Source organism: Acomys minous (genome assembly GCF_964271855.1).
Source record: "Acomys minous genome assembly, chromosome: 16".
Lineage (NCBI taxonomy): Eukaryota > Metazoa > Chordata > Mammalia > Rodentia > Muridae > Acomys > Acomys minous.
In genome coordinates this window covers 81,271,644-81,299,487 of record NC_140498.1, presented here as the reverse complement: position 1 = coordinate 81,299,487, position 27,844 = coordinate 81,271,644, and the positions used below count along the sequence as shown (strand labels likewise).

Genomic DNA, 27,844 nt, shown 5'->3' with positions numbered 1-27,844 from the left:
TTTCCCTAGTTTTTTGTAAATAAGTCTTCAAATTGTTTAGGGACCAATGTGATCTCCGGAGAAAAATCAATCAATTAAATGTAAAACAGTTAAAACTATGTGTGTGTGTGTTGTATGTATTTGTGTGTGTGTGTATGTATGTATGTATGTGTGTACACATGTGTGTTTGCTTGCATGTCCATGTGCACATGTTTGTGGAGGTCAGAGCAGGGAAGATCATGGGGCACAGGGAAAATATGCTCAAAGTACTTTACATGCTTATATGAAAAAGGCCTTATTATATATAATATATGTGTATGTATGTATTATATATGTATGTAGCAGAGAAAAACTAACACAAACTCAAAATTCAGTCCAAAAGAGTTGAAGAAAGACAGCCCAAGCCTGAAGACATTTTCTGTAAGAATCAATGATTCACAAAATTCCTTCTCCCCAGCACTTGCTTTCAGTTTTGGGGGGAAACAGAGGCTGGGCTAGGTTTCAAGGATTCCCCGTGCACCCCGATCTTTCTGAAGGCATGGCGGAGTGTGTTGTGCAAAGTTGGAGAGGGAGACCTCAGACCCTGGATTGGTCGCCGGGTGACTGGGGGAGGGAAGTGGGCGTGAGTGACTGACAAGGGAGGGGCTTGCCTCACAAGTAAGGACCTGAGTTCTAAGCCCAGAACACACACAGAAAGGGCAGGTACAAACACACACACAAGCCCAGCAATGATGAGATGGGAGGCAGAGACGGGAGGATCTCTGGAGCTGGCTGGCCTACTTGGTGGAGTTCCAGGCCAATGGAAGACCCTGTCTGAAACAAAGAGTGGAAGATGTCTGAGGAATAGCATCCAAGACTGCGTGCGCGCACACACACACACACACACACACACACACACACACACACACACACACACGAGAGAGAGAGAGAGAGAGAGAGAGAGAGAGAGAGAGAGAGATCACTAAAAGACAGATCTACCTCTAAATCTCACATTTTCAGACTTGCTTCCAAACCTCTCTGAGCCTCAATTTTTCCACCTTTAGTATGGGCCCAATAACAGACAAGGCCCCTGTGGGCTCTCTTGCAGACGCACTAGGTCAGTTCCTGCAAAGCCCTGCCTGCATGGGTGCCGTGTGTAGTAAGAGTCCATCTGGCTTTGCTATTATTAGGGTTAAGTAAATATTAGTTTGCCTCAAATTGTAGATACGAGAGAGCTCATAATTAGAGGCATAAGAGAAGATGTGTTATAATTTCTCTGGAAAATATAGAGGCTTCTGGAAATAAAGCCTTGTACACATGGAGCTTCAGGAGCGTGGCACTCGGCAGCTCACCCACCCGCCAGCTGTCAGGGACGGGTTTAACTCGGGGAAGTGTTCTGAACAGCCGTTCTCTTTTCCCTGACGAACTTACCCCAGGGCCACCCAGCAGAGACGATGCCCAGCTTATTATAACTGCACTGTACACAAGGCCTGGGGTTTACATAACACCTTGGCCACTGACAGAGAAAAAGCACCTGTAAGTGTTGTACTTATGTCTGTTTGTACAACGCTGGTACAAAATCGAGAGGCTTTGGTAATATCCTGTTTACAGACAAAAAAAAAATAAATAAAAAAAAAAATAAAAGATTAGAAGAAAATCAAGTGGTTTCTTCCTGTGTCCCCCCTGCCAGAGAAGTCCTGGCCGCAGACAGCAGTGCAGCCTGCACCATGTTGTTTTAGTGACCAAGTTTGGTCTCCCTGCTTCAATTCTATCTTCTTTTCTTCAGCAAAACAGAATTAGTATCAGGACTAGGGAGATGGCTCCAATCCATTGGTAAAATGCTTGTTGTATAAACCGGAAGACCTGAGTTTGGATTCCCATCACTCAAATAAAAGCTGGGTGTGGTAAAGCTTGTACCTATTATCGCTACACTGGTGTGGTGGTAGAGATAGACAGGGCCAAGAGGTTCACTGGCCAATCAGATTATCTGAAAGTTGGCTGGAAAACGATCGGTGACATCATCTGTGGTTCAGAGCTCTGGCCTCCACCTGCACTCACACATGTGCGTGCTGCTCCCCCAATCCCCAGGAACAGGTACATAGATAGACACAAAAGCAATCAGTGGTACAATTCACAGGTCAAGTGGTTTGTGCCAAAATAAACACCCCCCCCCCCCGTAACAACAGCAAACACTGCCTGTTATGCTTGGAAACTAAGAGCCCCACTGAAGACAGAAGTCTACATCAAAGAAAGCCCCAGGTACACCCAGTCCCAGTTTCCCTCATGCAGAAAATGAGCATTATTTACGGTTCTGGATATGCCTGCAGCAGACGGCCTCTGAGGCTGGTTAACTGGCCATTTCATGTTCTTTAGCAGAACGGTTTTTAAACATGAACTTGTGCCGGGCTTTGTAGCACACCCACCAGGGAAATGAAGTAAGGAAGCAGGAAAGCAAGGAAACACTGTGACAATGAGGGGACAGCCAGGCCTAGGCTGGCTCCCTGGGGCAGGCTGATGACACGGCAGCCAACACCCTCTTGACAATATGAAGGGCTGATGGGGACAGCTACGGAATCAAGTGAGGCTGGAGTGTAGTTTTCAATGATGACGCTTCCTTCGCTGTTAAGATAGGACATAAAGAGGCGATATGGGGCAACAATCAAAAGACGCATTCTTAAATATTTTTGGACTGAGAGAATTTAGCAGCCCCAAACATAACCAGTGACGTTCTTAGAGGTGCTGTTCAAATGTGCTTTAAAATTAGGCTGCTGGTTTTCTATAGTTGTGTTCGCTCGTGCAGGAGATTTTAGGTTTCTGAAAAGACTGTGGGCATGCGGTCTACAGAGGTCGTAAAAACACCTGGGCTTACTCACAAACAGGTGCTCAGATAGCCACCCCCTCCTGCCATGCCTACTGCTGTTACTCACTTGAGAGTGCTGTAGAAACACCACAAGGCAAGGGTCACCTTTGTTCTCCCAATCTCAGTATTAACCATGCCCGACCCTGCTTAGCTTCTGAGATTAGACACCATCGCACCCTCAGGTCTATGGAGTCACAGTCACACTGTCCTCAGTAGCAAGTTCAAGCTTAGAGATTTGGGGGAGGGAGGCCTAACAGAAGCTTCTGTTTAAATGATGTTCACGTGGGAAACTTTCCCCTTTGCAGCCACATTCACAGACCGCAGGACGTGATGTCAAGTAAAGTGAGCTGGGTATGGAAAGATAGATCCCATGTGTTCTTACATGTGGAAGCTAAATTATCCAGCATACAGGAGCAGAGGCCAGTGGGGTTAAACCAGGGCTGGAGAGCTGGTGGGGTGTGGAGGTGATGGGCAAAGAGGATGGATTATTTCAGCTACAGGAAACAGCATTAGGGAGACCGCAGAAGGAGACTGTAGTGAATGTGAGGCCAGCCTGGGCTAGATACAGAATAAGTTCTAGGCTAGCCCAGGCTATGCAACAAGTGCTGGGCTCAAAATATAATTTCACATGTCCCAAATCAGACGTACCCGGTCTCTTCTCGAACCATCTCATCTGTTTTAAGATCCCTGTGTTACAGACCGAGGTAGGGTCAGCATCCTTGGAGGACCATCCAGGAGTATAACGCAGGAGTTCTCCCTTCCTCCCAGCTACAGATCACTTGTTAGCCTCATTCCCAGTTCCCCTAGTGTCCCCAGTGGATCCTCCAATGGCCTCTGTGTTTGGTCTCTCAATACAGTCTCCACTCACAAAGAACTTCAAATCATAGTTCTTAGTTTCTAGTCCATATGTCCTATATCCTGACCATCACTCATGGAATAATACCAGAATGTTCTCCAACCTCCTTCTAGGCAGTTCTCTGACTCGTTCACAGCCTTCTGGCTCCATGGGGGCCTGCTCTCCTCTTAGAACCTGACAGAAGGCTCACCCCACTCTCTGGCCCCTCATCCCCTAGGTATCAGTTGGCTGGCACCCCTGGAGCCTCAATACCCTCTCTGACCTTCCAAAACAAAAGGAAGGAAGGAAGAACCCTTCTCCAATCCTTAACACCTCACCAAAAAATTCTGTGGGGGTGCCTTTATAATCTTCAGTCTGAGAACTGCCAGTTTTGGTTCATTTCTTCACTTGTGTATTTAACTGGTCTCTGTTTCCTGTGTGCTTGCTGACTCTGCGGGAGGGGCACGTATGACTGTTTTATTTAACCAAACCTTAAACTTGAGTCTCTGAGGGTCAGGCAGGATAGTTATAGAGAGAACGCATGACTGGATCAGGAAAATCCTACAAAGCAGTCTTCATTAAGAAGCAACATAATTTTGATTTAGGATAAATTGCATTAAGTATCGCACAAAACACCCACAGAATGCCAATTCATTCATTAATTTACTTCCATTTCTCTGCCGCCAAATCCTTTCGACCGGCATATCAAAATGCTAACCGTGTTTGTCTACAATCCTTCATGTTTAAAATAATCAATGACCCATTGCCTTGCTTAGAAATCATAAACTGAATATAGCGAGGAAATTAAAATGATCCTTCCGACAAGGCAGAACACCCCTTAGTTAATCCTGAAATGAATAACAAATCACAACAAACAGTGCGCACAAGTTGTATTTACACGAATTTATTAACTAAGGTTTCAGAAAAGAAAGAATTGTCTTAATTCAGTCCCAGGCCATTGGGAGACACAGGAGGGGAGAGGATTGGGCCGAGAGAAGGCACACTGAAGGCTCAAGGCTTTATCTCTCTAGAAGAAGAAATAGATGTTGTGGGTGGTTATCGACCAGCTCACAATTTTATGGAGATGTTTTGCTGCTAAAAGGGGTAGCGGGTACCTAGCTTTTAGTCAACAGCTACAAGGTTAAGCTGCTTATATGGATGGGAAGTATGGACCTTAACACTCAGGGCGCATGGGGTCTATTCACAGTCTCTATTTACCCAACCATTTACTTACAGAGAACCCAGCCTGCCCTCCCTCCCTCCCTTCCTCCCTTCCTCCCTCTCCCTCCTCTCTCTTCCCCTCTCTCTCCTGCATATCCACCTGCACAAACACTCTTAAAAGGCACTTAGCTGCCTAGCTGTCAATAGAGAAGCCCATCACTATTGATGTAATCTTCAGAGAAATAGCTCTCTTGATCCCCTGTAGTGCAGACTCCCCTATTTCCTTTTGAGAGTTTTAAGACCATAACACAGATCACCTGTGCTCTAGTTCACATGTCCAGTGCTCTGACCACTGTGCTGCACATGGCTTTGTACCCGATGTCTGGCCACCTTTGCTTCATGTGGCTACTGATGACGACTTTTTGGATGTTATTAGATGCAAGGAAAGAGATATTTTTTTCCCCTCATCGTTTATCTAATTACTAGTTCGGTAATTACCTTATCACTACTTAGGCACCAAATTATCTAAATAGCTTCCACTCCAGAATTCTCTTTACAATCCCCGAGGATGTGTCTCTTTAATACCCTCTGTCTCTTCTCACATTAACTTACCAGGGCCGGGGCATAGTGTGGGTGTGATCCACAGTGGTAGAAGCTCTACAGGATAGAATGGAGTCTGTGCAAAAGCTGATCCAACCTATAGCCCAATTTCATGCACAACAGGCCCATCCCCTACCATTTAGGAAGGACGTGATCTGTCTGCATATTTGTGGGCTGCATCCTTCCTCTTGCCCATTGCTAATATTGGCTAAATCCTCCTGCAGACACTGGGAGAGTAGCCTGCCTCACAGACAGAGCAATTAAAACATGCCCAGTGTAGTTTTTGCTGGAAAAAGAAAAAATAGAAACATTCCAAACTCAACAAAGGTTAATAGGTGGTCAAGCCAGATAATAGAGGAATCTTGAGGGGAAAAGAAAATCGAAATCTTAAGGAAAAGGAAATAAAAACAAAAAGTTGTGGGCAGCTAACCTGGAGGCACTATACCAGAGTCACTCTGTCCACCTGCAAGTCCCTTCCTCTCCTCTGCAGTACTCGTGAGTGGGAAGCGGCCAGTGGGGAACAGTCGTGTGTTACAAAGTGTGCACACAGACTGAAGAGAGATTTCAATAGTAGCTGGACCAAAGGCTCTCTGGCCAAAACAAATTGATGAGGCCAGACAGGCAGGGGCTAATAAAGCTCTCATTCCACATCAACACACAGATGAAGCAGGATGGGACATCAAGAAGATCCACAAAAGTACTATGGTTCTCCATAGGATGGTTGGGGCAGGATCAAAGTCCCAAAGGAAGCCATTGGTGCCTCAGCAGCAACAGAAGGCCAGACTCTCTGAGGTAGGTGTGGGGGGGGGGGGCAGGTGCTGACTTTGTGACCTTTTTCCTCAAAAATTTCAACTAGGAAAACCACACAGAAGTATTTGAGTTTTTTTTTTTTTAAAAATCAAGCAATTATAACATACTAATATTGGTATAAAATTAATTAAGTTCTTAATCTTATTGTTGTCCCTTCAACGGTAAGGTGTGGATGCAGACCTGTAATCCAGCACTACGGAAGCAGAGGCAGGAGGATTGCTATGAGTTCTAGGCCATCCTGGGAGAAGAAGAGAAGACAAGATGAGGAAAGAGGAAAGGCTCAAGGCTGTCTGAATTCCACCTATGTCCAGGCTGTTGGCTCAAACACCAGGGTATTTTCTATTACATATAAATATAATACATATATTATATATATATCCCAAAAGATGGTTCCCACCAGGACATGGGCATGATGAAGGGAGAGCTATTGGAAACCGAATGAGAAAGGGGATGTGAGGTCTGAGCACACAGACATTACCGTTTTGTTCTGAGCAACTGGAATGATGGAACTGTCTGGCTGGGATAGGGAAGTTACCGGAAGGAATGGGTTTGGAATGTGAAGATCGTGATTTTTGGTTTAAGACATGCTGGTTTGAACTGCCTACTAGGCAGCCACAAGGAATGAGTGAGCCTGGAGTTCTGGGAGGAATTCCAACAGGGAGACTCACACGCTGGGATTATCAACAAATAGATGGTATTTAAAGTCACAAGAAAGCACAAGATTGCCAAAGAGATAAAAGTTGGAAAAAAGAAAAAAAAAAAAGAAAAGAAAAGAATCCCATAGCCACTTGCTCAGAACAGTGCACTATTCAAGGGACTGGTGGGTGAGGGATGAGATGAGAAGATGAAGTAGAGGCTGGCTGTGAGAAAGGAAGAGAATTCCAGGTGTGTATGGTCTCAGAGCCTTGGGTTCCAAAGGCATGCCAGGCTCTGCCCTCATCAGAGAGTTAGTCAACAAATCCACACTGATCAGATGCTCATCTCAAGAGCTACCATCAACATGTCCAGTCAGAGACTTGGGATCCAAAGGATTTCAGTGGGCTGTCATGGTGATGGGAGTCTATACTCAGCTGTGGATGAGTCATCCACATCAGAATCCTCCCCATCCAAGTCTCATGGACCAGAGAGAAAGAGTGGGTGGAAAGAGACTGTAAGAGCCAGCAGGTGGAGAGGAGTGCTGTGAAATGCCAACTTCTGGATGTGATAAGGTTGCTACATGACATCAACTCACGCCAGCTGTGGTTGCCTGCACATGACCAAGCTGATCAAAATTCTCACATGAGTTGGGGAGGGATCCCTATAATCCCACCCTTGGCTGAGGAGCTAATGGTAATTGATAGCTGCCAAGAGAGGATGAATCACAAGACTTGTGTCTCCAGGGGCGTGACTTCTGGATGATAACCCATGCGTCAGTGGATGACCTCCTGAGCTCATGGGAAGTGCTACTGGGATTCAGAGGGCTGCGGTCTTGGTTTTTGTTTCTATTGCTGTGAAGAGACACCACAACCATGGAATCTCTTATAAAAGAAAACATTTCACTGGGGCTGGCTTACAGATTCAGAGGTTCAGTCCGTTATCATCTTGGAGGGACACATGCTGGCACACAGGCAGACATGGTGCTGGAAAGGTAGCTTAGATGTATATATCCAAATCAGCAGGCAATGGAAACAGAGAGAGAGAGGGAGAGAGAGAGAGGGAGAGGGAGAGAGAGAGACGGACGGACGGACAGAAAGACAGGCAGACAGGGGGTGGGAGGGGGAGGAGAGAGACTGGGCCTGTCTTAAGATTAAAAACCCCAAAGCCCACGCACAGTGACATACCTCCTCCAATAAGGCCACACCTCCTAACAGACCACCCTCTGGTGACCAAGTATTCAAGTCAATGAGCCTATGGGGTGGTATTCCTATTCAAACCACCACAGTAATTAATAACAAGCAATATGGAGGACATGAAGTTTGGAAGCAAAAGAATAGGGACACTAAGGGAACTTGGAGGAAGAAAATGGTGGGTAGATAGCAACAAAAATTAATGAAAAAGAGGCCATGAATTTGAAAGACAACAAGGAAGGATACAGGATAGCTTTGGAGGAAGAAGAGGAAAGTAGAAATGATAAAATTATGTTTAAATCTCAAAAATATAACTCACTAAAATATACAAATATATGAAACATTCAAAGAATAAACCTGGGTGTGGTGATGTATGCCTTTAATCCTAGTACTTGTGAGGTAGAGACATGTAGATTCTGTGATTTCAAGGCCAACTTGGTCTACACAGAGAGTTCCAGGTTAGCCAAGGATGTATAGTGATATCCTGCCTCAAAAAACAAAACAAAACAAAACAAGGCCAAAGTCATTTTTAAGATTTTTTTTTTTTGTTAGACAAAAAAGAGTTGTACAATGGAGCGGAGCAGCAGGATTTTCCCATGAAGCTATTTGATCTTCATTAAAATACAAGTTCAAAAAAAGAGGCATTCAAGCCCAAAGCAACTTTTATTTTTGGTCAACCCTTACCCACAAGAGTTCTGTGTCTATGAATAAAGCTTGGTGGACTGACTCTGGACTGAGTATTGAAAAGGCAGTGAGCCATCACTTCCGAGGGTGCTCAGCACTGAATATTTCAACCCCGGTGGCTCCTGGGGTGGCACTGTGCAGTGCTGTAGCCTTCTCAATTACTCTCAGCAGGTAACTCCATTGTCCAGTGTCTTACAGCTAGGAAGGGTTGAAAGATGATCTAAGAGGCAAGGCTGGGGCACACACAGCAAGCCTCATATGCCTTGTTATCTGTCCCTGTGCCCTTCTGAAGAGCCACAGGCAACAACTGCGAAGTTTAAACAGGAGATACTAAGATCCAGGGCCAGTTTCTAAAAGGTCACCATCTTCAGTGTAGAGAACAGGGTTGGTGAGGGGTGGAGGGCAGTGAGACACTGAGAGTGTGTGTGGGCAGCCTGGAGTACATCAGCATGAGATGCATGGGAAGCAAGACGGTTTGACCATAGACGGGAGGTGTAATCAACAAAGTGTGCAGCTGGGTTAGAGATAAGGCCATGGGAAAGAGGATTCAAAGGGAAACATGAGAGGAACAGCTGACAACCACATACTCAACACTGTCAATGTCTTCTATATATCATATAGCTACCCAACTATATCTGTCTACTATATCTTCTATCATTTATATACCTGTCATCTATCTATCTATCTATCTATCTATCTATCTATCTATCTACTTATCAGTCATCCATCTCTACCTTCTACTTTTAGTTCATCTACCTGTTACTCAGACTATCGTCTATCATTGTATCTTTCATCTGTCTATCTCCTCCCTTGCTTATATTATCTGTAGACTTATACATCTACCAGCCCATCATTTATCTCTATCTATTTTTGCTCTATCCACCTGTCTGTTATTCAGGCTGGGATCTAGCATCTGTCCGTCTGCCTGTCTGTCTGTCTGTCTATCAATCATCTATCTATTCACTGCTTATCATGCCTCTATCTGAAACTACCCATCTTTGATCATTCATATACACACTTGTGTCTACCTTATCCTCTCTCTGTTTCTCTCCCTCCGTACCTATCTATCCTCTACCTACTTATTTGCCATCTATCCCATCCTGTCACCTATCTGCCTGCCATCTATCCACATTTACACAGCATCTGTAGCTGTGCCACCTTTCACTTTCTCTGATCCACAGCCATAACCTTCACAGTTCTCCGCTTATCTGTTCTGTGCATAGGGAAGCTGGGTTCACCCAACAGGTTGTGGATCACTTTCTGTTCCAAGAGAAGAATTTGGAAAAAAAAAAAACCAGATGATCCCTGATAGAGGTATTGTGGAAGGAATTGAAACAAAATACGGAAAATACGTAGGCTGTTACAAAGCGTATTATGGCTAATCTTTCCAGCAAAATGCCAAGAATTCTATTAAGCTGGTGGGACAGGCATGGTGCTGTTCGGTAGACAGGAAAAGGCATCACTAAGACAGGAACTTGCCATAGTAGACATGGGCAGAGATATCATAAGCATGGACTTTGCTTCCCGTAGGTCTCACCTGTGTAGTCTCACTATGCCAGAAGCTTCTGACATCACATACTTCTCACTGAGTTGGGCTATATACAGTTTTGATTTGTTATCTTCTAGGAGGCTCACCACCACCACCCAAAGGTGGGACTAGGCTTCTGCAGCTTGCTCCTTCCAAGGTACACAGACATGCTGTACCACACGTGTGTGTATGTGTGTGCATGTGTGTATCTATGGCTGCGCTGGCTCAGCAGTTGCACACTCACTTAGTCCTGATGGTTGAGAAGTACCAGCTTGGGAGTCTGACAGGCTCTTTCTGGTCATGTGGTATTCAGTAACTCCTCTTTATAGGAATCTGTCTTTTCATATGAAAAGTAGATGGTACAAACCATCTTAGCTCTTTTTAAGACTCTCTTCAGTTTATTTGATAGACTCACATTTTTTTCTCAGTACTTTCCCTGCTTATTAAATAGATTTCATTGCTGTAAAAGGAGTTCTTTTAAACAAAAATGGATTTTCATTAAGGATTTTTTGTTTTCTTCTTCTTCTTCTTCTTCTTCTTCTTCTTCTTCTTCTTCTTCTTCTTCTTCTTCTTCTTCTTCTTCTTCTTCTTCTTCTTCTCCTTCTCCTTCTTCTCCTTCTTCTTCTTCTGGTTTTGTTCTGTTTTTTTGAGAAAGGGTTAAAGACTTTGTTTTTATTTATGGGTTTGAGTGTCAGTATGTGTCATGTGTGTGCAGTTCCAGTGTAAGCCAGAAGAGAGCAGTGGATCACATGGAGGTGGCTGTAAACTGCTTTATAGGACGGCTGAGACTCTTCAAGAATGCAGACTTAAGTGCTGAATCATCTCTTCAGTCCACTCCCTTAGATTTAAATAAAAACCACCAAATTTATTTATTTGTATGTATTGGGGTGGGGTGTGCGTGCCATAGTGTATATACAGAGCACAAAGGACAACTTGAGAGAATTGGCTCTCTCCCTCTGCCATGCAGGTTCTGGGGCTTGAACTCCATTTATCTGGAATGACAGCAAGTATCTTTATCTGCGGAGTCATCTTAATGGCCCCACCCCCAAGGATGATTTTTTTTTTTTAAAGACAAAGGTAGTAGGTAGCATCTTTATACTGGGGTTTGTCTAGAATGTAAAACTTTCCACTTATTTCCATTTCTTCTTTCTTTCTTTTTTTTCAACACTGGGGATGGAACCCAGGGTCTCCCACACAGGAGGCAACACTCACTCCTGTAGTGAGAATTTTAGAGTTTTTGATTTCTTTTAAAAAAAAAAAACAGAAATATTATAAGAGTACGTTTTTGTTTTAATTCTAGATGTGGAGATACGGGGCTGCTTCACAGCAGCAGACTATGATTTGCCTCGTGCTCTAACAGAGGTGTGACGTTGCCAGCCGCAGATAGTTTCTGCGAGTGTGTGATGTTTGGCATTCTGGGGACTTTTCAGAGGGTACATTAAATGCTAGGGCCCCAAGAGGTGGGGGGGTTGTTGGTTGGTCATTGTTTGCTGTTGGTGGTGGTTAAGTAGTTGTACGCAAATGAGAAACAGGAAGAAGAAATTGGGGTTCCTGACAGCAAAATCAAACTTGCCCCCAAGAAACTTGATGCCCCTAACCAGCAGGAAGTAGTCTAATACCATGCCCCCCCTTTTTTAACCTCTGAGTTTATTAAGGGATCTTTTCCCTTTCCCCTCACTCCTCTATCCTCCTTTCGCTTCTATCTGGTGATAGGGAATGAAACGGGAAGTGGAGGAAAGTGTGGGAAAAGAGAAGAACCCACAAAGTAGCGAATAGTGGCTACACAATCCCACGTTTGCTGCTGAAAGGTGGAAGAGAAGCCGAGACCTGTGAACGGTAACTTGGAAAGGTCATATCCCTCGAGGAGTGGCTCCTAGGTATCCTCCCCCATGGCGACACTCTGCTGTCACGGGGTCTGGAGGGCCACTCCTTCCCACTCCAGCTCTTGCTTCTTATGCTTTTGCTCTTACTAACCCTGAGCAGCCACGTTTCCATCTTCCCATCTCTGTGTGCGCATGTGTGCAGGTGCACATGCATGTGGAGGCTAGAGGGGTCTCCCCAGCTGCCCTCTATGTTATTTTGTGAGACAGGGTTTCAAGGGACCTCGACCTCACTGGTGAAGGCAGGCTACTTGCCTGTGAGTACTAAGGAGCTGCTGCCTCTGCTTTTCCAGAGCTAGGATTTCAAACATGCCTGGCTTTTTATGTGGGTGTTGGGGTCCTAAATTCAGGTCTTCACGCATATTGTGGCAAGCACTCTGCCCAGCCACCGTCTTCTGTCTTTTCTGATGGAGTCATAAACTTCCCTGCCAGTCAGGGTCATTCCATTAAACACTGGGTACGCAGCTACTCACACGGGCATTGGTGATCGCCAGCCCAGCTCCTTTCACACATCCAAACAGAAAAACAGACAGATGAGAAACATCCCACATCAGTAGAATTAACAAGCTGAAGCAAGGCTAAACATCGAGCCAAAGAAAGATGGAATCGATTCTGAAATTTGGGGCGATTGCGGAGGAAGACGCGATTAGAAGTCATTAGGACTTCGATTTAAGGAGATGTTTAGATCACCCTGGCAAATGTTTGTTAAATCCTTTCTGATGGGGAAGGTCACAGGTTACACAGAAATACATTTCAGAGTGTTAACTGCTGTGCGAAGTGCAGTCTTCAGCATTTAATATCTCCATCCGGACTCTAATTTAGCTGTTGACAGCCGGCTTCACCAGATGGACACGTCTGTCTCACCTGTGGTCATGTCACAGCGACTGTGACGGCTGAAGGTGGAGATGATGTGTTCTGGCTACATGCGCATTTTGCTAATGAGGAGTGTGGGCGGGGCTCTTCCTTCACTTTCGTCTCCATTATCTCAATTTTATCAAAGCATCTTTTCTGTAGAGAGTGTTTTCCTTTTCTAAATTCTTTTTCTTTTGAAGGTTTTGTGAGCGTTAAGTGCACACAATGGAAAACAGTTAAACCCTCCACCTAAGGCTTCGCACATTCACACCCCACCCTTGTTTTTCGGTGGGGGATTTTCCAGACCATTGTCCAACCCTCTGTCAGCAACCTGCCTCTCTTCAGTCTGACAACCCAAGAGTTCATGGGATACTAATGTTCTCTCATTTTCTCCAGCTTGTGGTAACCTCTCGTCCCGTTTATTGGCTGAGATGAGCTCAGGAGACCCACCCTTGGATTCATCAGGGGTCTGTGTTTATTGGTTATTATGAGTGCAGCCTGGCTTGTCGTAGTCTGGTTGGAGGGAAGGGTTCCACCCCCAGCTGGAGCAGGGCTGTCCCTTAAGAGATGACCAAGCCCTCAGTGGGATGAAGATGCTTCTTAGACAGGGAAGCAAATTTAAGCGATGATGGTAGAGTGGGACCCGGAGAATAATACCTTCCCCCTGACCACATGGAGCCTGGGGCTCTGTGGAGACATCACCCCATCAAAGCTCAGTGTGTAAGCACGTTGAGGTGCTCCCGCCTACAGAATTCTTAGTGTGTGGCAGCTGACACCTGCGGCCTGGTGAGTGAGTAATAATGACAAGGGCCTTAGCCTTGGGGCTGGAGGGGTGGGGTAACCAGTTGGGAGGAGGTAGGGGAGTCTGAGAGGGGGAAGGTGGGGAGCAGAAGAGGAACAAGAGGGTGCCCCCCACCCTGTAATGGCGAGAATAAAAAACTTGTATGTTCATATCCATGGTCCCCTCTTTAAAGTGAAATCGGAATTGTCTTCAGGAGATGGAGATATGGTGGAGGTGAGAAGCCAGGGAGAGGGGACAGGGGGGACTAGGGTAGACATGACCAAGTCACACTGCATATATGTATGAAAAAAATTTTTAAAGGTTACACAACTATTTTTTTCATAGTAAGATTCATAGATAACTCTGAGAGAACATTCCAGGGGCTCAGATTTTCAACGTACAGCCTCCAGCTTGAATATTTATATTGAAGGCCGTGAGGCCTTTCAGAGGTAGGGCCTACATGGTGAAGATGGCATGGTAGAGATGGGGTGGGTCTTTGAACGTTATGCCCTCCTCTGGCTCTGCCAGACCCTTTCTACCTCCTGGTCCTGATACCAGTTGAGGAGTTTCCGCCTCACACTCCATCTGCCCACCGGCCATGCTCACAGCGGTGGAATGAAACACTCAGGAAGCCCTGAGCCAAAATAAACCTCTCTTCTCTTAAGTTGCTTCTGTCAGACACTTTGCTATGGTAAAAGGAACGAATGCAATGCCTTAGCCATTCATTGACCGACCTGTAAAAATGCACAATTGTTATTTTCCCCCCAGCTGTCCTAAGCTGGAACGTTATGATTACCAACCTCCAACCAAAGGCTTAATAAAACTTCGCCCAAATGTTACCCAACTAGACTTTGCCTTCACTATATATCCAAACTTAGACTTCAGCATCCATTAAGAATTTTTTTCTCTGCTTATTTATAATACCCAATGCCCCGCCCCCCCCAAGACATGGAGAAACACACGGGTGGGGAGGGGGAGGGAAGATGACTCTCCATTTTCTGCTCTTTGTTTTAGGCTGCTCATTCCCTATTAAGTTCCTCTTTTTCGGTTTTTACAACACTAAAGGGGGGCGGGGCACGAGCCAAGGTAAAGCCTTTATCCATTAGGTTTCTCTTGTCAGGGTGTTTTTTGTTTTTTGTTTTTTGTTTTTTTTTTAAATCAGAGCAACATGAAAGTAACTCAGAACAGGTGGTCTCTGTTACCAACTACAGATTTCATAGAGATGAGATGGTGGCGGGAATCTCAGGTAGTGTAAACACACGAGGTGCACACAGGCTCTCCACAGCAGCACATCTGTTCTGGAGAATGACCTCACCTTCTGGTGCTGGCTGCCAAGACCCTGGGCACTAGGGGGCGTGTCAACTTTCATATGGTATTTCAGTCGCTGGCTCTGAGCAGGTGGAATCTAGGAGTCACAGCTGCCCCTCGGTATCTGTAGGGAGCGGCTGCAGGTGTTCCAAGGAGCTGTTATCCACGGGTACTGAAGTCTCTTCTGTGAACAGGCACAATGTTTGCACCTAGCTTGTGTGTATCCTCTGGGGACTTCTTCTATGCTTATTTACAATACCCAAATGAAACTGTGGCCCCAAGGCACAAAACACACATACACACACACACACACACACACACACACACACACACACACACACAAAAAACAAAAACAAAAAGAAACAAATAGGGGAGGGAGATGACTCTCTATTTTCTGTTCTCTACATTCTCTGTGCGCTCTCTCTCTCTCTCTCTCTCTCTCTCTCTCTCTCTCTCTCTCTCTCTCTCTCTCTCTCTCTCATTATTACAACATTAAAAGGAGGAAGGGGTCATGAGTCCACCCTGATTATTGACAAGCCCCAACCAATAGCTATTCCTGTGCCTGTGGACAGAAACAAGGCAGGCAACCCCTGCACCAGAAGAAGAGTCACTTAGATACCTTCGGACCCTCAAAGGAGAGAAAGACCATTACAGGAAGGGGTATTCAAACCCCAAAACAAAAACCCAGACCACTCAGAGTCAGGGTCTTCCCAGCTCTGGGGGACCCCTGAGAAGTGTGTAACACTGGCCAATAAATGTTTATGCATTGGGGTGAGAAGGTTTTCCCTTCCTATAATTTATTTTTTGGTAACTGATGGAGACAGTAAAGCCACCTGGCAGCCAGCATCATGCCGCAGAGCAGGTGCTGCGTGAACAGTTGTTACACACCAATGTGTGGGGGCACAACTGCATCAAAAAGTCTCTTTGCATTCTGTACACAGTATTCTGTAATGCTTTCCCCCTATTCTTTGGATCCACAGACAGCTGGCTGCATCTGCAGATGGAGAACCCCAGCCATTCACATTGGCTCTTGAGTCTATTTGCAGGTCTCTTTCCCCAACCACTATTAAGTCCTTTGCCATAAGGGTCATCCATTCAACAGTCTTTACCACCTGTGTAGTGAATCTGACCCTGCCCAGTGGATACCACCAAAGAGGAAAACGAAGTTAGCCAAGGAACTAGGGGTACCAAGGCAGCCAGGATGGCCAAATGGCCAGAAGTGTAGGATCCTCTGGAGCTGACGTTATAGATGGTTGTGAGTGACCTGATGTGGGTGCTGAACTGGACTTGGCTCCTCTACAAGAAGCTGCAAGTGCTCTTAACTGCTGAACCATGTCTCCACCATCCCCAGTAAACATTTATGCAAGAAATAAAACAGGACTTAATTACTCTGAAATTGGAACCACAGTAAGAGCTACACCACAACCCACCGATGCACATCCTCAAAATCAATACATGACTTTAAGTGAATTGTAAAACAAACAATTTATGGGAGAACTGTACCGATCTGAATGCATACATTAAGGGCAGAAATTATTCTATAATTGCGCCTTTTAGATCTGGGTACTGGGATGCAATGTGAATAGCAGGAGATGACTGGGTACTTGCGTGGGAGTCACAAGCACCACAGCTGATATTATTACTGGTGCTTAATTGACAGAGATGGCTGGCGGTAGCTGGCAGCCTCAACAGAGCTCACAGCCATTGTGATGAACGATGGCCACCAGCACAAGGACTTCTCTTTGCTCCCATTCGTGCTGGATAGTTTTTATCCACTTGACACAAATTAAGGTCATCTGGGAAGAGGTAACCCTAACTGAGAAAACTCCTCCTTCAGATTGGCCTATGGATACACCTAGTGTGGGCATTTTCTTGATTGGTGGTTGATGTAAGAGGGTCCAGCCCACTGGGGTTGGTGCCACCACCTGAGCAAGTGATCTTATGAAAAAGCAAACTGAGCAAACCATGGGAAGCAAGCTAATAAGCGGTGTCCCTTTATGGCCTGTGCTTCAGCCACTGCCTTGGCTTCTCCCACTGATGGGCCATGGATAACTCAAATGGAACTTCTCCTTCCCACATTGCTTTTGGTCATGATGTTTATCACAGAAACAGTAAACAAATGACAATACCTACCAAGACCTTCTGTCTGATGAGATGCTAGTGCGCAACGAGACTGTTTCGTGCAAGTCATAAAACCAAGATTCCAGGGTGTAGCACAGGGCAGGGAAGACCAACACTAGACTTACAATGGAGAAGGGATCAGCTACTTTCTCAGTATAGCATGGTTTCACTGTAGTAAGAATTCTGGAGTTCTAGCTTCTTTGAAAGGATGCAGGAATGTTATAGGAATATGTTTTCTTTTTAATCCCAGGTGTGGGGATATTCAGCTTCACAGCAGCTGACTATGATTTGCCTTGTGCTTTGGCAGGGGTGTGATTTTACCAGCTGCAGATAGTTTCTGCGATTATATGATGTTTGGATTCTGAGGGCTTTTCAGAGGGTATACAAATGCTAGAGCCCTAAAAGGTGGGTTGTTGGCTGGTTGTTGTTGGATGCTGTAGGTTGTGGTTTGTTAAGTCGTCATGCATAAAGAAGAAAGAAGATAAAGAAAGAAGAGGAAGAAAAGGAGGAGGAGGAGGAGAAGTAGTAGTAGGAGAAGAGGAAGCAGAAGAAGAAGCAGAAGAAGAAGAAGAAGAAGAAGAAGAAGAAGAAGAAGAAGAAGAAGAAGAAGAAATAGAAATTAGGTATCCTGACTGTGAAGATCAAGCTTGCCCCAAGGAGCTCAGTGCCCCTCATAAACAGAAAGTCGTCTAATGATAACACATCTCTCTTTCCCCATATCCTTTTTTCTCTCCAATCTAATGTTAGGGGGTTGTAAGGGAAGAAGAAAATAGGCAGAGAAGGGTAGAAGAAAGAACCCACAAAGTAGCAAAATGCTTGCTAGATCTCACTTTTTGAATCCCCAACTCAAAACTCCAGAGATTTACATTAATCTTTAAAGGCTCATTTTTCAGCTCTGGTCTTTGAACATTCAGCAAATGATGTCACCAGACACTGCTGTGGCCGCCATACTGGATGCCTTAAGCCTCACAGCACTGACATCATTCTACCAAAAAGTCCATTATGTTTTACAGTCCAGACTCACAATCGATCTTTCCTTCAAACAAACATCTTGTCCACTTCCTAAGCAAATGCCAGTGGCTCTACATAGGAAACACATCCTGAGGCATTCCATTTGATATCAGTATTACCACCGTCATCCTTGTCTGCACTGTTACCCTTTTATGGACAAAGCAGTCTTACTATTTCAACCACTGGCCTCTCCTCCCAAAATATATTCTCATCCTGGCCTTTGGAATGATATTTAAAAGGTAGATTGTTGAGGTCTGGCAGATGGCTCAGTATGCAAGAGTGATTGCTGTGTAGGCAGGAGGTCCTGGGGTTTGTATTCTCTATGCCCATATAAGAGCCAGGCATGGCTGTGGGTCTCTGTAACCTCAACATCAATATTGAGAGCTAGAGGAAACAGTGAGGTTGTGGCTCAGGGAGATATTGTCTCAAAAGAACAAGGTGGAAAGTGATAGAGGAAGACACTGGTGAACACACACACACACACACACACACACACACACACACACAGACACACACACCATGTATATATACATGACATACAGGTAGACAATGAGTCAGATATGATTCAGGCATCCAGAACCAGAAGCCAGACTCTATACACACCAAGGGTGGCAAGGATATACCCTATTCAACTCTTGCCAGCTCTGACCTCAGACCCCAGTACTGTCTCACCACTTCACCATCTCAGCTACCTCAGACTTACGTCATTCAAAATGCTCCAGCTGGCCTCCACTGGGCCATGACATCTACTTTTCCTTCTTCATGAGTATCTAGCTCTCCTCATGTCTTTGTGCAGATATTCCCCGGGTAGGTGCCCAACTCAACTCGGTTTTCTCCTTCGCACAGCATCACTGTGTTTTCTCCTGCAGCATGCGCTGGTTCTTAAAACATCTTGCTGACCAATTCTTGGTTTATTTACCGCCTGATTCTGTTGAGTGGAACATGTGTGAATGGAATGCTAGTGCCTGGCACTCAGTGGGGGACTCTGTAGATGTTCTCTGAGTGGTGCGTACCATTGTAGTGTCTATGAAATGAATCACATCACGAGCAGCTGTTTGTTGGTGGAGAGCAACTGGTTCTACAACAGCTGGGGATGTCATAACTGCATGGCAGCCAATAATAGCAACAGCCCTCCTGCATTCATTCAGTATCCTCTACCCGCAAAGGCACTGGGGTTCAGCAACCACTTTACTGTTAGTTACCTCTTGAGAGGCCAGTTCATTAAGTCAGGAGCACCAGAGGCAGCTCCGGGGGGCTGTGATGAGCAAGCAGTGGCTCCGAGTATTACAAAGAGTCATATTCAAAGGGCTTCTCCTACTTCAGTGTGATTTCTCCATTTCTTATTATATGAGTGCTTCTCTGAATTTGCATTTCTGGAGATCACTTTGAACAGTGCACTTATCAATATCCCCTTGAACTAATTAATACCCTCCCCTTGTACAGAACAACATTCCCCCTGCTACAATCAACATCTTCCCCTTCTACAATCAATACCCACCCTTGCACCTATCTATAACCTCCCTTGTGCCGGTCAACACCACTGCACTGACCAACACCCTCTCGCACAAGCCAACACTCGCCCCTTGCGCCTATCAACATCTCTCCTTGTACCCAACACCCCTTGTGTATCAGCCAACCCCCCCTTGCACTGACTGATGGCCCCACACCTATCAACAGCCTTCTCTCACATCCCCCCCTTGCATCAATCAACACCCACTTCCTTCCTTTCACTGGTCTACACCCTCCCCTCTGTTCTGCATGAAGCACAGTGTGCTGGCCATGAGCCTGGACTCCGGACTCTGGACTCTATGCATCAAGGATCTAACTTGGTCTGTGCCTTAAGTGTGTATCTTGAGGACAGGCTTGCAGGTGCCATACCATCCCCTTCCATCTTGAAGATGTGGGCAAGCGCAGTGCCCATAGCTCAGAGCCCTGATGAAAATCACACGAGTTAAAGTATGTTCCGGAGAACATAAGGCCTCACCTGGTACCCGAGCTGCAGTTAAAGGCTGGCTCTAATTATCCAGGCTTGTTTGGGGAACAGCGGCCACTCAACAAACATAAAAAGAAACAAGGCGCCTCAGAGCAGCGAGTTTCCTCACGGGCCATGGCAGCATCTTAATTTGCACTTGGCTGCAGAAGTATGAAAATGAAAGTGGCAGCGGGCTCTGCATTGTGACTGGATTTTCAAATAGTCTGAGTGAAACAACAGAGGGGCACTGGCGTGTTAATTAACAGGCTGACACGGGAGAAGACTACCACAGAAAGTCAAACAGAAAGAGCCCAGAATCTGCTTTTATGCCCCAAATAAAAGGAATTCTCATTATCGGAGCCAGAAAAGAAAACGTCTTTCTATAATTTAGGGCTCTTTCCCAAGTCCTGATCTCAGCGGGGGGTTGCTATGGCATGCTACCTGCACTAATCTCAGAACTCCTGAGAGATGACTGCATTCTAAATGATGACTGAATTCTGTCTTCAGACTCTGTGATAGGCTGTGGGACTTGCTTTACACACATCCTTGAGGTATCTATGTGGGAGGATGCTGTGATTTCTATTGGGTGTAAAGAGAAGACCCTAGAGTGAAGACCATGGGAGTCCTGGGAGGAGACAGAAAGAAGGATGTACTAGCCCAGTGCGTCTCAACCTTCCTAATGCTGCAAACCTTCAATACAATTTCTCATGTCGTGGTAACCTACAACCATAAAATTATTTTTGTTGCTACTTCATAACTGAAATTTTGATAGTGTTATGAATCATAGCATAAATATCTATATGTTCTGATGGTCTTAGATGACCCCTGTAAAAGGGTTGTTCAACCCCGAAAGGGGTCATGACCCATGAGTTGAGAACCACTGTGCTGGACAATCAGGTTTTGTGGATTCTGGTGGTAAAGAGGGACAATTCATGTAAAGGTTGCTTCATTTAAGAGCAAAAATGTACTATATTGCATAAAAATTTCTGTGAAGTTTATAAGTTAAAATTGCATGGTCCTGAATGTGTGGGGAGATTTTTTCCCCTTGCTCCATAGAAAGGAATTTTTAAGAGGGTTAAGGACACACAACTTTTAGAAAACACGGTGACTTTCTCATAACCCAAGAATCATCCATGGGAGGAAAAAAACTTGACATTCTGGAGGCTGGAGGTGATGGCTCAGCACTTATGAGCACTGATTGCTCCTCTAAGGACCTGAGTTCAATTCCCAGCACCCACATGGAGGTTTACACCCACCTATAACCCCAGTTCCAGGGGATTAGATGCCCTCTGCTGGTATCTGTGGTAACTGTGCAGGTACACACGCACACACACACACACACACACACACACACACACACACACACACACACACACACACACACACTTTAAAAGCCTTCAGCATTCAACCTTCAGCCAAGTTCACAGAGGGCTCTGGCTGAACAGAGGTACTTGGTGCCTACTTATGTAGGTTGTAGAACTTGCCACTTCTACTCATTGACTCCTTCTGATGAGAAAAGGACATTTAGATATGAAATACAGAGTGCCAGAAGCTATGTGCCACCTTGGCACTATGCGTCATGGAGTAGCCTCCCAGCTCTTCAAAGAAATGCAAGCAGCGTGCCCCATACCAGACCTTGTTATGTGGTCTGGTAACTTCTGCTTTGGAAGAAGGACTGGAGACCGAATGGGTTTAGGCAAGTTTTTTTTTTTAAAGACATAACAGAAGGGAAAAGGAGCAGGAGGCTCCATCAAAATGATGCCTAGGTCCTCCTAGAGCATCTCTGTTTTGCCTGCTGCTCCCATAGGCTCCAACCAGCAGAAGCCAGGGCTCACTTGCTACCCTTCAATCTCAACAAAATACCAGCATCCACCAAGATCCTCTTGAGTGTAGACATGTAGCAGGACCCTTACAATGAGGTGGGCACAGCAGGTGGGCTAGGAAGCAAGGACCCCTGCAGGTAGCACACGTGGGAAAGTCGGAATGTGCTGTCAGGGTGGCTACCTGTCACCCTTGATTCCTTGCTCTGAAACTCCACAGCACAATCCCTCCCCCCAAAACCTTCGAGGCTGGCAGTCACACCCGTACCTTCATGTCCCTGCAACTACCATGAGACACCATCATCAAAGCAAACTTCCTTGGACCTAGAGTCCTCTTACTGTCAAGGGTGGTGGCCTACCCATGATCTCTGGGCTGAGTTTTATCTGAAGTCCTCGATCAATAATAGTCAGCACTGAAACTTCAGAAGCGAAACAAGAACCTGGTTAGGAAATGTGTGCAGGATGCTTGGTCTTCTGACTCCCAAATTATCCTTGTTCCGAGCTGACAGCAACACCCCCAAGGACAAACACTCAAAACAGCCTCTTCCCAAATAAGTGGAAAGAAGGGTCTATTGACTTGCAAGGAGCACTCATGAGTGAGATTTTAAGGACTCATTGGCCCGGCACTCCCAGCACAGAAGTACACGCCAGCAGTCTCTGAAACTTGGAAGAAGCTCAGAATTAGTTTTCTCCCATGCTCAGGAGGCGATGATGAAAAACAGCCACTACCCTGGAGCTATGCAGCTGTGAGCCATGGAGGAGCCTCCCAGCTGTTCTAAAAAAAATGCAAACAGCATGGCTCACACCAGACCCTGCTGTGTGGTCACCACACACTTAACAGGAAGACGCGTGTTTAATGAGCTTTCCACTAAGGATCTTCCTCCCTGAGGAGGGAGGAATACTTCACCTTCAATACAACAAAGCATGATTTATTATTTTTTTGAATAGCAAAGATTAAACTCATAGAAATTCATGATTGGATTGAAAGAATACAAAAGCTTTCAAAGCCCTGGACATAGGGGAGACTTTGGTTCAGTTTAAAGATTACCTGGAGGTGCAATTATAGAGCCACTGAGAAGCAGGGCTGTGACCTTTGCCCTGCTTTGATCTCTAAGCTTGCATGGTGCCACAGTAGTACCTGCCTTCAGCACCATCTTTGTTTCCCCCTGTCTCCTTATCTGGATGTACTGAGTTGGGCATTGTATTATTCATAGGTTTTTTTTTTTTAAGAACAAATAAAGCAGATGTGCATTTTCATCTTAGAATTCATAAAGAGAAGATGAGAGATTTCAATTATGGAAAAGATCAATAGATTTGACCACACTACAAATTAAACAAAGGCTAGAAGCATAGCTCAGTAGTAGAGCACCCGCCTAGAATCCTCCAGTGAGGCACTGGGGATATAGCTCAACAGTAGAGCACCTACCAAGATTATCCCCTAGTGAGGGGTTGGGAGTGTGTCTAAGTGGTAGAACACCTGCCTAGAATCCCCCAGTGAGGGGCTGGGGGTGCGGCTCAGTGGTAGAGCACCTACCTAGAATCCCCCAATGAGTGGCTGGGGGTGTAGCTCAGTGGTAGAGCACCTGCCTAGAATCCCCCAGTGAGGGGCTAGGGTGCGGCTCAGTGGTAGAGCACCTGCCTAGAATCCCCCAGTGAGGGGCTGGGGTCATGGCTCAGTGGTAGAGCACCTGCCTAGAATCCCCCAGTGAGGGGCTGGGGGTGCAGCTCAGTGGTAGAGCACCTGCCTAGAATCCCCCAGTGAGGGGCTGGGGTCATGGCTCAGTGGTAGAGCACCTGCCTAGAATCCCCCAGTGAGGGGCTGGGGTGCGGCTCAGTGGTAGAGCACCTGCCTAGAATCCCCCAGTGAGGGGCTGGGGTCATGGCTCAGTGGTAGAGCACCTGCCTAGGATCCCCCAGTGAGGGGCTGGGGGTGTAGCTCAGTGGTAGAGCCTTGCCTAGAATCCCTCAATGGGATGAGGTTCAGACACTGAATACCTGTCTAGAATGCCTCAGTGGGGGGGCTGGGGTGTGGTTTAGAGGTAGGTAGAGTTCCTGCCTGAAATCTCCAGAGAGGGGGTACTGAGGGTGTGCTCAAACACTGAATACTTGCTTAGCATATACAAGGCCTTGGGTTCCATCCCAGGATATATATGTATATACATGCAAAATCCTTTGTACCACTGCCTAATGTGTGAAATTAGGAGGCAAATGGAAAATAGGTAGGAATCCATGTGACACATCAACAAAAAGATACATATCACTAATACAGAGAAAGAGAAAAGATTTGGACTCAGTGGACCCATAGTTTCAGTTCTTAAAAAAAAAAATGTAGAAAAAAAACTAATACCAACAAGCCCTCCACTTAAAATATGATTTCCCCATCTTGTACAAGTTTTTAGCTTTAGAAAATATAAGAAGTTTAATTCCCAGTAGGACAATAAAATGGGCAAAGGACAAATATTTAATAATGAAATAAAAAATGTTACTCAAGTAGGGCAAATTAACGAAACACCAAGATGTTTGCTTAATAAATTGTCTAATTTTTTTAAAAATTAATATTCTCTGTCGGCAAAGTTTCAGGGAAATAGGTATCTTTACACACAGCAGGTAGAATTGTAAATTAGTTAAAGCTTCCCAAAGGCAATTCTACAGACATTACAAAAACGTATTACAAAATTACATATCCTCTGACTCATATCCTTAAATTAAAATTTATTTCTAAAAGTTTACCTCAAGGGATCGATGGGAGATACGTGCAAAGATTTCTATATCCAAACCGCGCCCCCCCCAAACCAAGCCATAATATGTTTTGTAATAGAAAACATCTTTATAGTGTTAATGTTAGGCATTCTTAGACACATGGTTTATTGCTGTCTTTCGCCCACTCCTATTCCTAATGCAGAGGAATGTCTGAGCACCTACCCGGGCCATATGTCTCAAGAATGGCTCAGCTATCTGAGTTCCCCCCACTGGGACAAGTCACCTGTGTGATGAGGTCAGGGGCAGCCTTGGGCACTCCTTGTTTCTTTCACTGTTATGTCCACCTACCCAGGCAGATACTTTCTAGGCCCCTCCTATCCTCCCTTGCCATATGGCTGAGTTCTTGGCTTCCAGGATGGATGCGAAGTGTTATACTCAGCAAATGATTACATCAGCCTCTGATCTCTCAGCCTCCTGGATGCAAGGTGGACACGACTTGTATAGGGCTAAAGGTAACTGAGACCCTGATGGGTACTGGGAGGTGAACCTCAGTTCTCTGTAGGAGTGGCATGCACTCTTAGTGGCGCCGGAGCCATCTCTTCAGTCTCAACATGGTTGTTAATTAATTGGGGGGTCCCAGGGATAAATAATACGTTCAGGGTCACTCGGCTACCAGATGCAACATTCAAGCCAGTGAACCACCAGACGAGCTCCACGCTGGACAGACAAAGAGAATAAATTTAGAGTAGACACCAAGCCCAGAAGACCAGTGTGGCAAGGTCTTACAGAAGGAAGTCAGAGAAAACAGATCCTAACCTTCTGTTTCCCCTTTGCCCCACAATTCTTTCTATACATGTAGCCAGAATGCTTCTGAAGAAACAAACAAGGCCAGGCAACTCCCCATGGGTCCCCCTGCAGTAGCTTCCCACAGCATCAGGCCCCCAACTCTTGAAGTTCCGTTCCAGCGGGCATGCCTCTAACTTCAAACCCTCACCCTGGTCCACATATCTCGGTTTCTCTACCAGACATATTGCATCTGCTGATTTTTTATGCTCACCGAGTGATATTTCATAATGGTGATATCCCCTATGTAAAGTATTATTTTAATTAACCAACAAATGTGGACCTCAAAATGCCCCAGCTAAGAGACAAGGGGAGTTGGAGCTCAGAACTCACTCTTGGCCTCTCAGAGAGACTTCTGGGAACTCATGAGACCCACAGCATTTGACTCTGGTCAATTCAGTCTAGTTCAAAGATCAGTGATGGCTGCCTGCTGCCTGGCTTTCAGATTGCAAAGTGCAGGGCTCTGAGCAAGCCCTTTCCTTGAAGAACATACAGCCTTGCTGTGGAGGGAGTTCTTTTATCTTACTGTCAGTTACAGAATAACTATAAAAGTAGCTAATGTTTATTATATGTCTGCAAGAGGCTGAAGTTCTTGAAAGGACCCATGGGTTATTTATTTATTTATTTAGGTTAATTTTTTTTTGAGTTGGGGGTTGAAACCCATCCTGGCATATGTCAGGCAAGTAATGTGCCACTGAGTTTCAGCCTCATGTCCAGCCACTAACTACTGGCTGTGATTTTCATCTATGCTTTAAAGAAGTCATAGTTGAGGACCAAGTAATATATGGCTGTATGGTGTGCTGGTTTGTTTTTTCTTTCTTTCTTTCTTTCTTTCTTTCTTTCTTTTTTTTTTGTTCATTTGTCAACTCAATGCAGGCTAGAGTCTCTGAGAAAATGCCTCATCAGATTGGTCTGTGGGCATGTCTGAGGGCCGTTTTCTTGACTGATGATTGAAATGGGAGGGTCTAGGCCATTATGGATAGTGCCCTTTCTGGGCCGTTGGTCCTGACTGATATATGAAAGCAGGCTGAGCAAGCCAGAAAGAACGAGTAAGCAACATTCCTCTATGGCCTGTGCTTCAGTTCCTGCCTCCAGGTTCCTGCCTTGAGTCCCTGCCCTGATGGACTGTAAGCTGTAAGTAAAACAAACCCATTCCTCCCCAAGTTGCCATTGGTCCCGGTGTTTATCATAACAAAAGGAAGCAAACTAGGACACCTGGCTTATAATGGAGAGTAGAAGTAAGTTGTGTTTTCCTGTGCTACAGGAAGGTGGCTAATGCCAGTGGAGGACAGCAGACCCTTAGCGCCAAGATGAGCACATCCATGAGCTCTGTTCTCCTGTGGAGACACAGACTCCTTGCAGGGATACCCCATCACCTTCCAAAACCTGTTCTCTCTGTTCCTTGTAGAAGTGTCAAGTCACTGTGATGCTGAGGAATAGAGAGCCCAGCCTTCCTTGCATCTCAGTATGAGCACGTACCCACTTAAACCAAGCCCTCTGCACAGCTGCGTATGTGTGAGATCCTTATGTAACAATCCTTACGTAATTTACATTATACCATGCCTGTTCATCCCACCATCCATGATATTCATATAAACATAGGCTCATAACTAGTCCCTGAACTACATTTTATAAATGCAGTTTAAAGAATATTACGTAGACTGTAAGACAGTTGGCTACTGGCAGTGAGCCTCAAGGTCCTTTTTTTTTTTTTTTTTTTTGTCCCCATCTTGGTCCTTGTTGACTGACATCCTTGAGCCCCTAAGCTTGGATCACACCATGGAGCCTTCCCATTCCCACTTCCCCAAGTGTTCTCTTACCATGGCCAATGGTATGATGCCAGTCAAGTCCTTCTGGTTCACATAGATCTTGGACACTCCCAAGTCAGATGTGATCTCTCCGGGGTACTCAACCTGCCACGTGACAAGCTGCGTGCTGGGTGGGTCACTGGGTCCTTCGACCTCGATGTCAATCTTCATGACTTCGTATGGGCCATCATCCACACTGTGGAGTAGGAACAGAGGGAAACAGAGGTGAGCAGCCGAGAGGCAGGACTCATCAGTGTCAGAGAAAGGATTTTTCATCGGCACCTGTGCTTATATGCTCCGAGCCCTGAGCGATTTAAGGGCAAGCTACCATCTCCATGCTTCCCAGCCCTTGCCAGGCCTCTGACACCACCATTTAAGGACACCTCTTCTTTTTGAGCTATTCAGCCTCCCTAAGATGGGGGCTGCATCCTCTAAACACTCTCTGACCCATTGTTCGACCGAGGATGGCTCTCTCCCCGACTTCCG

General features: G+C 45.6%; 1 protein-coding gene across 3 annotated transcripts in view; it reads right to left on the bottom strand.

The window, feature by feature from the left end:
• The window catches only part of TMEM132D (transmembrane protein 132D), a 601,443-nt gene that overhangs the window by 147,651 nt on the left and 425,948 nt on the right, over window positions 1–27,844 (bottom strand). For all 3 annotated transcript variants that reach the window (XM_084763643.1, XM_084763641.1, XM_084763642.1), the window contains one exon: window positions 27,371–27,554. In XM_084763643.1, coding sequence (XP_084619769.1) covers window positions 27,371–27,554 — 184 coding nt within the window. The remainder of the gene's footprint in view (window positions 1–27,370; window positions 27,555–27,844) is intronic.